This window comes from Eriocheir sinensis, chromosome 6, assembly GCF_024679095.1.
Source record: "Eriocheir sinensis breed Jianghai 21 chromosome 6, ASM2467909v1, whole genome shotgun sequence".
NCBI lineage: Eukaryota > Metazoa > Arthropoda > Malacostraca > Decapoda > Varunidae > Eriocheir > Eriocheir sinensis.
Genome location: NC_066514.1, coordinates 26,205,759 through 26,218,433, shown reverse-complemented (window position 1 = coordinate 26,218,433; position 12,675 = coordinate 26,205,759). Strand labels below are relative to the sequence as shown.

General features: G+C 43.1%; 1 protein-coding gene across 4 annotated transcripts; it reads right to left on the bottom strand.

The window, feature by feature from the left end:
* Positions 1–24: 24 nt before the first annotated feature.
* LOC126990874 (tRNA:m(4)X modification enzyme TRM13 homolog) lies at positions 25–9,771 on the bottom strand. Of its 4 annotated transcripts, none has more exons than XM_050849526.1 (10): positions 9,629–9,771; positions 7,818–8,170; positions 7,005–7,054; positions 6,145–6,338; positions 5,314–5,508; positions 4,457–4,568; positions 3,723–3,847; positions 3,160–3,278; positions 1,891–2,096; positions 25–1,058 (listed from the first exon to the last, which is right to left on the bottom strand). In XM_050849526.1, exons 2-10 carry the CDS (start codon positions 7,935–7,937, stop codon positions 869–871), a joined length of 1,311 nt encoding a protein of 436 aa, XP_050705483.1. In that variant the 5' UTR covers positions 7,938–8,170; positions 9,629–9,771; the 3' UTR covers positions 25–868. The 4 variants fall into 4 exon arrangements, with proteins under 4 accessions (XP_050705483.1, XP_050705494.1, XP_050705479.1 ...); XM_050849537.1 differs by lacking the exon at positions 9,629–9,771 and adding an exon at positions 9,524–9,547; XM_050849522.1 differs by lacking the exon at positions 9,629–9,771 and adding an exon at positions 9,345–9,493.
* Positions 9,772–12,675: the final 2,904 nt, after the last annotated feature.

Sequence of the window (12,675 nt, the reverse complement as noted above, 5' to 3'; positions counted from 1 at the left end):
CTAGACTATTGTAAAACAGTCTCAATTAATTTTAAATCAATATTAACTTATAACATTTGTGAAATTTCATGCATGAAAAAATATGCCAACGACAAGGGTCATTCATGACACTTTACCTTACAATATTTGTGTTATAGTACTTCCATTTGAAACTGGCCGGTGGGGTGTTGGCCGCTGCGGGGTCACCCCCGCCCCACACCTTGCCACACACCCTCAGCACCTCTCACTTCTTCTCATATGTCAGGTATTTTCTACCTTTAAATAAATTTCATTAGATAATTGGATAATCCACTAAGGTCATATAGTGTTAAGATTTTTAGTTTTAAGGATAATAACAAAGATTTTGTATAAATATCACAACACTTGACAACATTGTATTCCAACATTGTCAAGTATCATGGTATTTATACAAAATCTTTGTTATTATTCTAAAAACTAAACAATCTTGTGGGTGTGTGGCAAGGTGCGGGGTGAGGGTGACCCCACAGCAGCCAACACCCCACCGGCCAGTTTCAAATGGAAGTACTATGGTTCGTAGACTTTCTAAAGCCATGTGTGTGGTCTTTACTGCTGGGCACCAGTGTTGCTGATCCAGTGACCATGTTTCTGCCTACTCAATACTATTACTGATGACAACCTTCAGTGTTCCTAAATGTCATTGTGAAATTAATACCCTTGATTAGAATACTGAACCTTTTTCTTTAAAATTATTCAAAATATTTGTTTTTAATATACTACTTGCTAAAGCTGGTTAATAACAAACATTTCAAAGGCATTAACAGGATGAAATAGAATGGCAGTGAAGTACAAACATGATCTGTAAAAGTTCTCTGAAACCCCTAAATTCCTTTTCCTACCTCCTACAAAGTTACCTTGGTTCATGTTTGGCAACGAGAGCTACATTCTCAGGAGTTGACTCTTCAGTGACGTAGAGCACAAGGTTGGCCTGAAAGCCTTGCTCACGTAGGTACTGTCTCCGGCAGTAATCCAAAACTTGCTTGGCCTTCCTTCCAACTTCTTCACGGTACTTGGCTGATAAATTTAGCCTGGTGTACCGGCTGAAAGAAAATATAAAGAAAAAGAAGCATTGGTCAAGATTGTAGAGGAAGACTGTCAAAGTGAGTGGATTATAATAATATTTTAATTAAAATTTAGGAAGACCAAAAAAGAAAAAACTCATTCCTTCCCCTCAAGAATGGCAATATTTAAAATTACACTTTCAATACAGTTGTATCTTGATTTTCATGGGTAACTGGTTCTCAAAGATTCTCTCTGTATCAAGAAATAAACAAACTAACAACTTGTGGAAATTAACCCAATCAGTTAAAACCAAGAAAAGGTTGTGTTTGGGCCACACAGGAACACATTAGAAGCTTTTGTTTGTTCACAGCTCACCAGCCTTCCACATGAGTGACAGAAGGGGTGGACTAGATGAAGCATTCTACACATCACCATCACAGTGGAAGTTTCTGCTTCTTAACATTTTATTCATATTATAGTGGCCTAATTCATGCAACAACAAGAGGGGGGTGATGTAGGGGTGGAGACTGCAACATGAATGCCGACATTTGACTGGATGAATTGAAATGATCACATGAAGCCTATGCCCTATGCATTAACAAAATCTGTATGAATCGAGGCACAAATGTTCACAGGATAAGTGAGCCCCTCAGAATCACAGGGCTGCAAGCATCCATTTCAAAACAAAAAGTATTGTAAAAGTTTGCCTCATAATGCCCTACAAGTTATTCGTGTAATGCAGTTTTGCAGTCAGCCCCTCCTTGAGAAAGCTCAAAAGATAATGGATTGCACACTCAAACAATGCAAATTTGCCAGAACCGAGTTTCACGAAATTTCAGACTGAAACCAACAAGATTTTTTCATACTCACTTTTCCATGAATTTTTTCTCCTTGACTGTTTCTTTGGTTGCTAAGGTCTCAGGATGCTGCTCCTGACTTCCACTTGTCTCAAAGGAGTCATTCTTTTGGCTGTCGGCAGGTGGCTCTTCTTTGCTAGGGACGCCTTTAGGGTTGCATGTTGCCCAGCTGGAAAGCGCCGTCAGAATGTAAAACTCAGAGGGCAACACACTCAAATCCTGGAACACAAGAATGGTTTGTACAAAAACTGAAGGGTTGGATCTCTACATAATATGAGAATTTACAGCATTCACAAATATTTTCTAAGCATTCAGTAAGTGCTGAGATACTGTGTGGTTAAGAAGGCCAAGACAGTTCCTGATCATTTGTTGTCCTGTCAACAGGCCTGCTATCATAATCTCACTTAGCGCGCCGTCAAATTGAATTTGTTTATGCTTAAGTAGAGTAAGCATGTCGTTTTCTTTCAAACAACACCCAACCGTGCTCCCTTGACTAATTATTGGTCAGTGTATGCCTTGTGTTAGCTTTGAGAAGATGTCCGCTAGACATCCCACCTTTTCTCACCTTCCAGTGAATTTCATCCACAAGATGGGGCCCTTTGACCTCAGCACCAATCAAGGGCATGAGGAAGGCCCGGAAGTTATGGTTTTTGGGTGTGTTTTACATAAACTGTATAAAAGTTATGCTTTTTATTACTAAATCATAGAAGGGAAGTCCACTAGGGGTGGAAAACAGTCTATAAAAATGTGGTTTCAGTGATCCTACTTCAATATCCCGTAGTCGTTCTACCAATGGTCATATAGTCTTCAACTTAACATCAAAGGACAGGTAAGGGTATATACTTTACAATGATACTTCATTCAGTCACGTGAGTTAAGTAGGAGTGAAGGTAGGAAAGGTTGAAGAGAGATATGTTTTTGCCTGAATATGCCCGCGTGGGAGCACAGGCACGGCAAAACAAGCCCGCGCTTTAAGAGTTAGTCATTTTATGTAGTCTTGCATCTGGTGAATCTGCACATGGTGGCCCAATCAATTGCTACCCTAATTCTCATACCAATCAATCAATCAATCAATTTTGGATATATGTCCGGAAGGCGGGGGCATCCCCTCGCTTACCCAGTGACACCACCCCCAGTTGTCACTCCGAGCAGAGCAAATCTCCATGTAGGCCGCCTTCCCCTAAGAACTTCCAGGCATGATCCATCAACCTGCACAAGCCAAGAACTTTGTGGGGTTCCCCTTGGCCTCCTCCACTCACACACAACACACACACATACACACCTGAAGTACCTCCAGGCCACAGTAAGAGTCCCAGGTGCAGCGGTGGTGGCAGCAAAGGGCCAGCACTGCCCCTTCCACCCCTGGCCCTTGGTACTGGCACAGGCACCGCAGAGCCATATCTAACAAGAACGCAAGAGGTGTCAGCATTATAATGAATCTGGCATCCAGTTCTTTTTTCATTATTTTGGGGTGAACATAACAGAGCAATAGTTAATGTGAGAATTTTTCAATGTTTAAAAGTTCCATAGAACAAATATTAGTACCAAAGATATGCATCTGCAAAGGTGAAATATAACAAGGCAATGAGAGGTTTCCGAGAGTAAGGTGAAATCACGAGTGCATGCTGACAGTGCACAGACAGTGTGGATAAATTATAAGTGAACGTAGCTCACTTCCTGTATATCACAACTAGGTAAATACACACACACACACACACACAAAATAAAATAAAATTATGGAAAAGCTGGACAAATATAGATTGGGAGACAGGATTGACCAAGCTTGAGTTCAGGCCCTGTATACTATAAATTGATAAAAAGGTAAATACACACAGACACACTCACCTGCAGCGCTGCCACACAGGTGTTTGCCAAAGCCCACAATGTGCCTGTAGTTGTCAATGCCCTCCACACCCTCCAGGTTGAGATGCTGAATGTCCACACGAATTCGCTTCACATTTATCTTGTCACTGAAAGAAATCCAACTATAAACACAAAATACATTCTTAGTTTAGCCCTAGAACCATGGCAGTGATCACAGCTAAGAGAATCCCATCTCTTTCTATATCTCCAATACCATGTTCCCTCACAGGAATTTCCTCGCCTTGACATCACGCACCTGTCTCTCACCCACACCGTAGCTCTCACTCACCTCCCAGAGGCTTTCATATCCTTGTAAAACAATCCTGATCCCTTCAGGTAAATGTCCTCCTGCACCACACATCATTAGGACATCCCATAAACCCTTCCTATCAATCCTGTCATACCTTTCCCAGGTCCATGAAAGTAGGAAACAGCTTCCTCTCCTTCTCTAGGTACTAATCTAACATTCTCAGTGCAAAAATTTGATCCACACATCCTCTACCATTTGTTCATGACCTACACTTTTGTCAGTAATTTCCATCATGTGTATCTACAATATTTATATGTTAAGTGCCAGTGTCTTCTCCTTTACAGAGCAATAAAATGATCTGATAATGATAGTGATGTGGCTTCCGTCTCTCACTTCCAGCTGCAAATTTACCCTCCCAAGAGTTTCCCCATGTCCAGCACCACCAGAATTTAGTATAAAGACTCACTTGTACTTGAGCTTGGTGTCATGCTTGTAGCGCTGTGCCCCTCGGTCCACCAGAACAAAGAGCGCCTTGCTGGTGTCCGTCACTGCCTCCGTCAACCACTTGGTGAGTTGTCCTGAGGAAGACAAAGTTATTCTCACCTTGCAACTTTCTGATATATGGGCAGGAATGTTCATGATAAAATAGGGAGATGGAAACCAAAAACTCAAAAAATTAAATACAGCTGTATATATATATCACTCAGAATGCTGAATAATATCTCATACACACTGAGACAGTTTATGAATAAAACTTCAAGGTTATACAAATACCTATGCAATACAGGAACCCCTCATTCAACAGGATTCAATTCCAAAGAAAATGGTTAAAAAGCGAAATTGTTGAATAATTTTTTGTTTTTTCCACTAGAGTACATGTAGAGGTGAGTGGGGAGTCTGACCGCCTCCTTGATTCAAGAAAAATTCAATGAAAAAGATTACACTTTGCTAGGAGTAAAAGCAGTAGCAGGGGTTTTGGGTGGAGCCTTAGTATAAATGGTGCTGATGGTATAATTGGCAGGACAGTGTGTGTGCATGTGAAGCTGAACCATCTGCTTGCCTGGCTAGCAGTAGTACCAGCTGGCGGGTGGGAAAATGCCTGGCGTGCAGTCTGAAGATTAACGTATGTATAGATCACGGTACATATGTAATACAGGCAGCCTACACTATTCAACAGATTCTTTTTCTGTATCTTTCTTTATAGGAGCAGCACATTGTGGGTACTTTGTAATCCGTGGACTGTCTCCTTTACCATAAATCATACATTAATAAAACTAAATAAGTAAAACAAACTAGAGGATTCACGCAGGACTCGCAGCTCACCTCGGCCTGCCCCAAACTCTACGTAGCAGGTTGGGTTGGTGGCCGTGTCGAGGAGGTTTGCCGCCTTCATATGGGCCAACAGGGAGGAGGTCTGCTTGAGGTGCCGCACCATGCTGGGGCTGCCGCAGCACCCCGCCACCGCCGCCTCCACGGAGTCCAGGTGCAGCACCGACTCCTTGATGCTGCCGATGACGTCTGCAGCAATGCATTTCCTAGGGTTAGGATGTCATACTATAAATGGACAGACAGGCAACAGTTATTTTGTTTACTTGAATGTCAATTATAAAAAGACATTATGATGCAAACACTGGGCTTCCAATATCTCTTCTGGTCTTGAAGGTCATGTTGCTAATAATTGGTAGACGGGCACAAATTCAATTTTATTCATTTGTGTAAATCAGCCATTGTAGGAGACAATCACTGCTGAGTGAGAGAAACATTATACTCATGGAATGTTTTTCTCATGCTGAAAGCCATGACATTCAATGGACGGAGAGGTACAGGTTTCAGTTCCATCATTTCCAAACACCAACTGTAACAGGAGACACTCACTGCTGCATCAAGTGAATGTCATGGATTTTTTTTTCACTAGTTTTGTTGAATATGACCCATAAAAGGATAAACAAGCACATGTTTCTCTTTATTCACATACACAAACTTAACTGTAACATTGTTGCTGCATGGGGCATTACAGCCACGGAGGTTTTCAAATACAGTGTTGATTTCCGTAGCACATGAGATGTCACCTCTTATGGCACAGAATTACAACCTAAGTGATTCAACACCCCACAATATCATCCAATGCAGTGTTGATTGAAAACTACAACTCACCAGCATGTATCCTCTCTATCTTGCTGATGAAGGTAAGCAGTGTATCATCAGGCAGGGAGGAGAGGGCCACCTTGGGCGGCCCCTCCCCAGGACATGCCCGCAGGTTGCAGTTCATCCTCAGGTGGGGGAGGTCTGTCACCACCCGTGCATTGCAGATGGTCAGGTGGTGCTCCAGGCGGTGCTCAAAGCAGGAGCTGAGGACAGAGATTTGTATATACTTTCCCTAAAGCATCATTCAGTAACTTAGTGAAAAAGCTTACATCTCTTATTCTCCTTAGCAATCTTAATCAGTTGGTTCAGCACCTTACATAACACAAGGCATTTTCCTCCTACTGCTGATATTATTATAAATTCTTAAATATTATGTTTTCTGTGAACTTTTGACCTGAATCCTCAGAAGGCTTACGGACTTGATGGAATGCCTTCTATTGTCCTAAAAGACTGTGCTTCTTCACTGTCACCCTGACTAATCAGACTTTTTTGCCTCTACCTTTCAACATCCATCTTCCCTTCCCGCCAGAATTGTGCCTACATACAGGCTGTGCCTAAAAACGGTGACCACTCTATCCCTTTATACTAATGTCCTATAGCTTTACTTTCTTGTCTGGCTAAAGATTCGGCAACGATTCTCAACAGGAAAGTTCAAAGCACCTATCAACTTCCAACCTTCTTTCTGATCACCAGGACAGATTCTGCAAGGTGCATTCTGCTGGTGATCTTTTTGCTTTCCTAACTGTTTTCTAATCACCCTCTCTTAGCTGAAGACAATTTTCAACAAAACAATGCAATTACGTTAACCCAATGACAGGATAAATTCTAGTGTACGTACAGTGTTAGTTGACAAACACGGCCTTACTCACTGCTTGGGGTCCAGAGGGCAGGGGATCCTCCTGTGCTGGCTGTTTGTGGCCTGGGAAAGAAAACCTCTTTACAGACCACTTCCTGCACACTCATCAACTGGTCTCCAATCTTTTCACCAGAAACTAAACTTTTTTTTTCTGGTTCACCCAGTCAATTCTTTATATTTTTCATCAAATCAATGACAATCAGTACATAAGAGAAAGGAAATTTCACCTGGGGTAGCATACTGCAGGAATATTAAGGTGTTTCACATTCACTAGCTTTCCACTGGACCTCCTTCACATATACCAAATTGGTGACCACTGGCTTTGAGTTTACTAAGTAGTGATGCATCCTGCACTGTCTGGATTTCCAGTAAGAGGTCAGATTCATTCATTGTCTCTCCTTTAAAGCTTTCCTAATTCCATTTCTTGTTAGCTATTTTCTTGTAGACTGTGTTCATGACCAAGCATGCTTCTTTCTATAAATTCAACAAGTTAATCTCCTCTCCCATTTTTTGTACCTGATCCAAACTAGCCAATTGCTGTTTCACCAACATTTTTCAGTCTCCCAAGACTTTTGAAAAGTTTTTTTTACCTTCATTGCTACCTCAAAATCTTTATAGCACTTTTCTACTTCCCTGTAAGTTGACGTTGGTGCATAAGCATGAAGTATTTTAAGTTTGCATCTAGTTCAGCTCCCCAAACTGTGCATGATTCTGATCATATATATCCCATATATGTATTAAGATTGTCTCTGAAAGACCTCTCAGGTCTGCTAGATAATATCCCATCTTCCTACACTGCAGCAAGATAAGCAGCATCAGCCCTCACCTGGTCAAGTGGCTCCTCCACCAGGTGTTGGCCACAGTAGCTGCGGCCGGCCTTCACCAGCATCCTGCACTGCCGGCCCTTGTGCTGGATGAAGAACACGCACACCCGCTGGCCATCCATGCTGCCTCACAGTGACTTGGAGGCTGCAATGGCAGACTTTTGTATACTATAGGCTGCCTTCCAAAACACTGCCACCAACCACAGCACCCGCAAATACCACCACAGCCTGTGCCACCCAGCAGGAGCCTTGGGCTGGGCAAGACCTTGGGGCTGGGTGCCTTAGCCTTGGTCTTGAGTCTCCTTCCTTGCTGCTGACTACAGAGTGGACTTTAACTCAGCACTCTCCCACATTGCTGAAGAAGAAATACAAAAAAAATATAAGTACTACCCTTCACCCTCCTCAGCACTCACTATGCTACTCCCTCTCATTCAACCCAATCTAGTTATCCCCCTTTTTCCCTCTCACACCCTTCCATTCTAATCATTCATGCTCCCCCTGAGAGCTTTTTAACACTTCACATGGACACAGTTTTGATTGGCCCATATCTCCCATTCAATCCTAGCATGCCGTTCATCATCCAAGACTCACTCCAGAACAGCTGTAAGTCATCCCAGTTAGCCATTCCTCTCTCACATATGACTACATCTAAGCTCTCCCTTCTCTCTCTCTCCCATTTCTTGTAGTACAATACCAACTGCCGCATCATCTCCTCAACCAGAACGCACAACTCCATCCATCACACACTCTCCACAATTCAGATTTAGCATCAGTTCACACACACAAGTACCTTGGTATCCATCTCTCAACTAACTTGAAATTCAACACTCACATAGACCATATCAGTGCCACAGCCAACAGGACACTGGGGTTCCTGAGGAGGAATTTACATAACTGCACACCTGACATTAAACACATAGCTTATGACACACTTGTGAGACCAACACTGGAATACTGCTCCATGGTGTGGGATCCTCACACACAGAAACATTGATAGGTTAGAACAAATCAACACCAAGGCGGCTAGGTTCATTACAAACAATAACACTCGAACGCCTGGAATCACAACACGGATCAAACAACAGATAAACATGGACCCTCTTCACATACGCAGACAAGCACACACACACTTATGTACAAGATCACAAACACTCACATTGACATTGACCCACAAAAATACCTACACAACGCAAACAGTCAACATACTCATAACACACACATCCATAAATACCAAACATATCACACTAACACTGACGCATACAAGCACTCACTGGAACAGCCTCCCTCAACAGATTTTAGACTGCGGTACAATAGACTCATTCAGAAAACAAATACACACTCACTTGTCACCACAACACACCAACACTAACAATACACTTGATTCACTTCCCTCCCCTGCACACCCTTAAGACCTTAAGAGCACCTGTTTATAAGGCCGCTCATAAAAGTTACAGGGATTCTCATGGACTGTGTGGCAATCCTGGGGGTAGTTCAACACGACTTCAGGGCACCTTGAACGGGAGACTCACCCACCATGAAAGAGACAGTCAATGTTCTCTGTGGCATCGGAAAACAGTCGTAATGGGAGCCGAGACGTTGAAAAATATGGACATAAAAATCTCTTCCATCCACACACCACATCCAACATCTCCTCGTGGTTCTCGCTCACCGCCACCACATCACCTGCCTCTAAAAGAACGCTCAGCACCTCTTGACCGACTTATATTCCTAAACCCGTCCTTCTCCTCACGACCTGCTCCTCCATACTCACATGCTGTGACTGTCCACCTGTCACCGGCCTGCGTTTGTTTACCTGTCTTGGGGTTGGTCTGGGCAAGGTCTTTTTTACAGGTGGCACCAAGATTGATTGATAGTTTATTGTTGCAGGTAAACAACAAGGGAGAAGGGAGGAACATGCCATCCTAACCCCCAGGCAGGGCAGAATATGATTATACAACTTTATAGTAATACATCTGTAGGTAGCACCATGAAACTAAAAAGATACAATGGTAGGAACTGGCAGAACCTCTTAATTAACCTGCAAATACTGCCATTAGTCTCCCACAAACTAAAGGACAAACGATAAAAGTATAAAGAAATGTTCAAAGTAAGCTAAAGCGAGGAAAATACAGGCAAAGGAAATAGAAAAGCAAAAGTCAGTGTCAGCAAAGTGTAGAAATAGATCTCAGAGCAAAGTAAAGTATATAAGTAAGCACAGGGAAGTAACTATGAGTGCGTAGTGAAGTATCTATATATATTTATAAGTGTGAGGATTTGGAGCCCAACTTCCTATACCCTCACTGTGCTAAATGCATAGGCCGGGCCTCTGATCACTGGGGATGGGTGGGGGAATGGCTTAAGATGTGTATGAAGAACGGAAAAGAAACTCGGGCATGTCTATAGTAAAGGTAAAGTTGGGGATATACGCAGTAGTTGCGCTTGGCCTCGGTGCTCATCTCCGTCGCATTGGCCCTTGAACCTGTAGTGGGAGGGAGCCCATTACCCCGGGACACAGGGCCAGTGTGACATTCGGGTTACCACAGTTTACCTTCCCCAGGTTTCCCCAGGTACCCATTTATCGACCAGCCCGAAAGGGAGGATGAACAGCTGGGTGATCTGCCCGCCGACTGCCCGGGCCGGGATTCGAACCCGTGCCCGCGGAGTGGTAGCCAGGCACGCTGACCACTAAACCACGGAGGCGTAGCAGCATACACATGGCTTTTATTTACTTTAGATTGCTTAGGACAGAGATATATATAACTTGTGGGGTGAAAACAGAAGAAAAATGCGAATAAAGAGGCGGCGAGGGGGGTGGGGGTGCTCCAAAAGATATCCAGTTTAATTAGGGCCTCAGAAAGACTATATATAGGAACAGCACGGAATCATATGTTGTGTTTTAGAATGAAAATTATTGAGGCCTTCTCCTGCACCATCCATATATTGATCCTCCTTTCTCTCATACGTGTCTTTCCACTCATTCATGATATTCTAGGCGGTGGAAAAGCATATAACTCTTACCAAGGTCTGAAGAACTTATCTGCTTATACTTACATTTTCGTTAACTTATTTCTTTAATAGATTTCTCTTCCTTTTCCTTCGCCTCAAGTTAATCTTCTGTACTTTGGTTCCTATCTACACGTTTTTCACTACTCGTTTTGCAATTTTAATCCCTCATGCTTGCGTTCGCTTCCTTTTCCCTCACTTTTAGTAATTTATCTTCGAGCAGCTACCATAAGCAAGGACTCTACTGATGCTGGACAAAGTTAACACCACAAGTTCCATCTTATGATCTGAACTGAGTCGTAAGAATGTTTTGAAGTCCCTGTAATGCTTTGAATGTGAAAAAGCGAGTTACCTCTCCTTGAGTTGAAGGGAACGGCGATCTCGGGAGCAAATGCTTTATGCAGTGCAGAGACACATAGGGTCGTATTTTAAAACATTTCGTCGCCCAAGTTCACATATTTGACATGGCTTTTGTAGGAGCTGTAGGCCTTTCCAGGGGTAGTTTTATGACCCTGGTGGTAGTTTGACCCTTCTTCTGTGCCATGAACCTTAAAAAACACTCATGAAAAATAGATTGATCCCCTCTTTGACCTTTAGAAATAGTTGATGTGAGAAGCGATGGTGTCTTAAAATACGGTCCATATAGTCATCAACCAAATCTGCGCCTCATCCTCACTATGTAGCTAATAAGGTCAGAAGGCTCGGCAATTTCAATGACAAAATCTCGATTTCAAAATTGTCCTCCTGTGAATGATTGCCTACAGTTCATTGGAGCCATGATTAGAAGTCTATGGAAGCAGGTGTTCCCTTTTCGATATCGAGATCAATCACTTCGTACTGAGCTTGTCTAGTTTTTAGCGTTCTTCACTCGTTTTCTTGAAGCCAGGGATGATAGGATTGGGAGAGCTTATTTCCAAAGATGCGCCTGAACACGGGAACTTCGTAGATTCTTAACCCATTGGATGCAGATTTCCTACAAGAAGACATCAAGCTACAGGAGTGGAACAAAAAGTGGCTGCTACAATTTAGTGAAGAAAAATGTGAGGTCATGCATCTTGGGAGGGGAAATCCAGCATACCAATACCTCATGGGAAACACTCCACTACCCACCACAGAGGCACAGAAAGACCTGGGAGCATGTTACTAGGGTACCAGTGAAGGCGAAATCCGTGCCAATCGCAGCGGACGGGCTAAATCGGTCATGTTCAAAGATTCTTTTTTAGATTATTTGTAATTGTAAATATTCTTCATGGAGGAGCGCATTAGCTTTTTAGCAGGGTGGGCCTCTTCTGAGCGTGGGATTACTTCCATCTTCCTGTCCTCCCACGGCACCAAGACGCACCACACTCCTGCCTCGGCGGTAGCTCCTCTGATATTAGCTGTCTGGCAAAGTGGCAGATGGTAATATGACGGTGAGTGAAGCTTCGTATCACTCTGCCCTACCGAGTTCCTTCAGTTACCTTCTACCCATTCCTTGTTGATGTTGAGTATATTCAATTTTCACTTATGGTAAAGATGCAATCACTCAAATCTAACACAAGGGTCTCGGCACCGGACGCAAGGTAGCCAAGACTATATTGTATAGCTCGGCCAGGGTCATAAGGGTGCTGCCTCCCTCGCCAAGGGCCGGTATCAAACTCACAACTTTTCAGTCACGAGTCGAGCACTTTATCCGGTCACGCAGGCTCAGTCATTTCATCTTCACCATATCCACCACCAGTTTCAGTGACCGGGATGCACATTATATTATATATCTAATGTGAAATCTACTTACGCCTATTTGACGACTCAACACTAGCCTACTGTACTCTTAGAACTCACCATTACTCGGGCAGCTTCCCTTGCAAACGTGAAGCA

Bases quoted from the DNA above. Each gene is read 5' to 3' on its own strand.
- LOC126990874 (XM_050849526.1), bottom strand. From the start codon at position 7,937: ATGGATGGCCAGCGGGTGTGCGTGTTCTTCATCCAGCACAAGGGCCGG. The intron at 4,569-5,313 runs GTGAGCTGCGAG...TGTCTTCCTCAG, and splicing joins AGAGTTTGGGGCAGGCCGAG to GACAACTCACCAAGTGGTTG. The intron at 3,848-4,456 runs GTGAGTCTTTAT...GATTTCTTTCAG, and splicing joins GACACCAAGCTCAAGTACAA to TGACAAGATAAATGTGAAGC.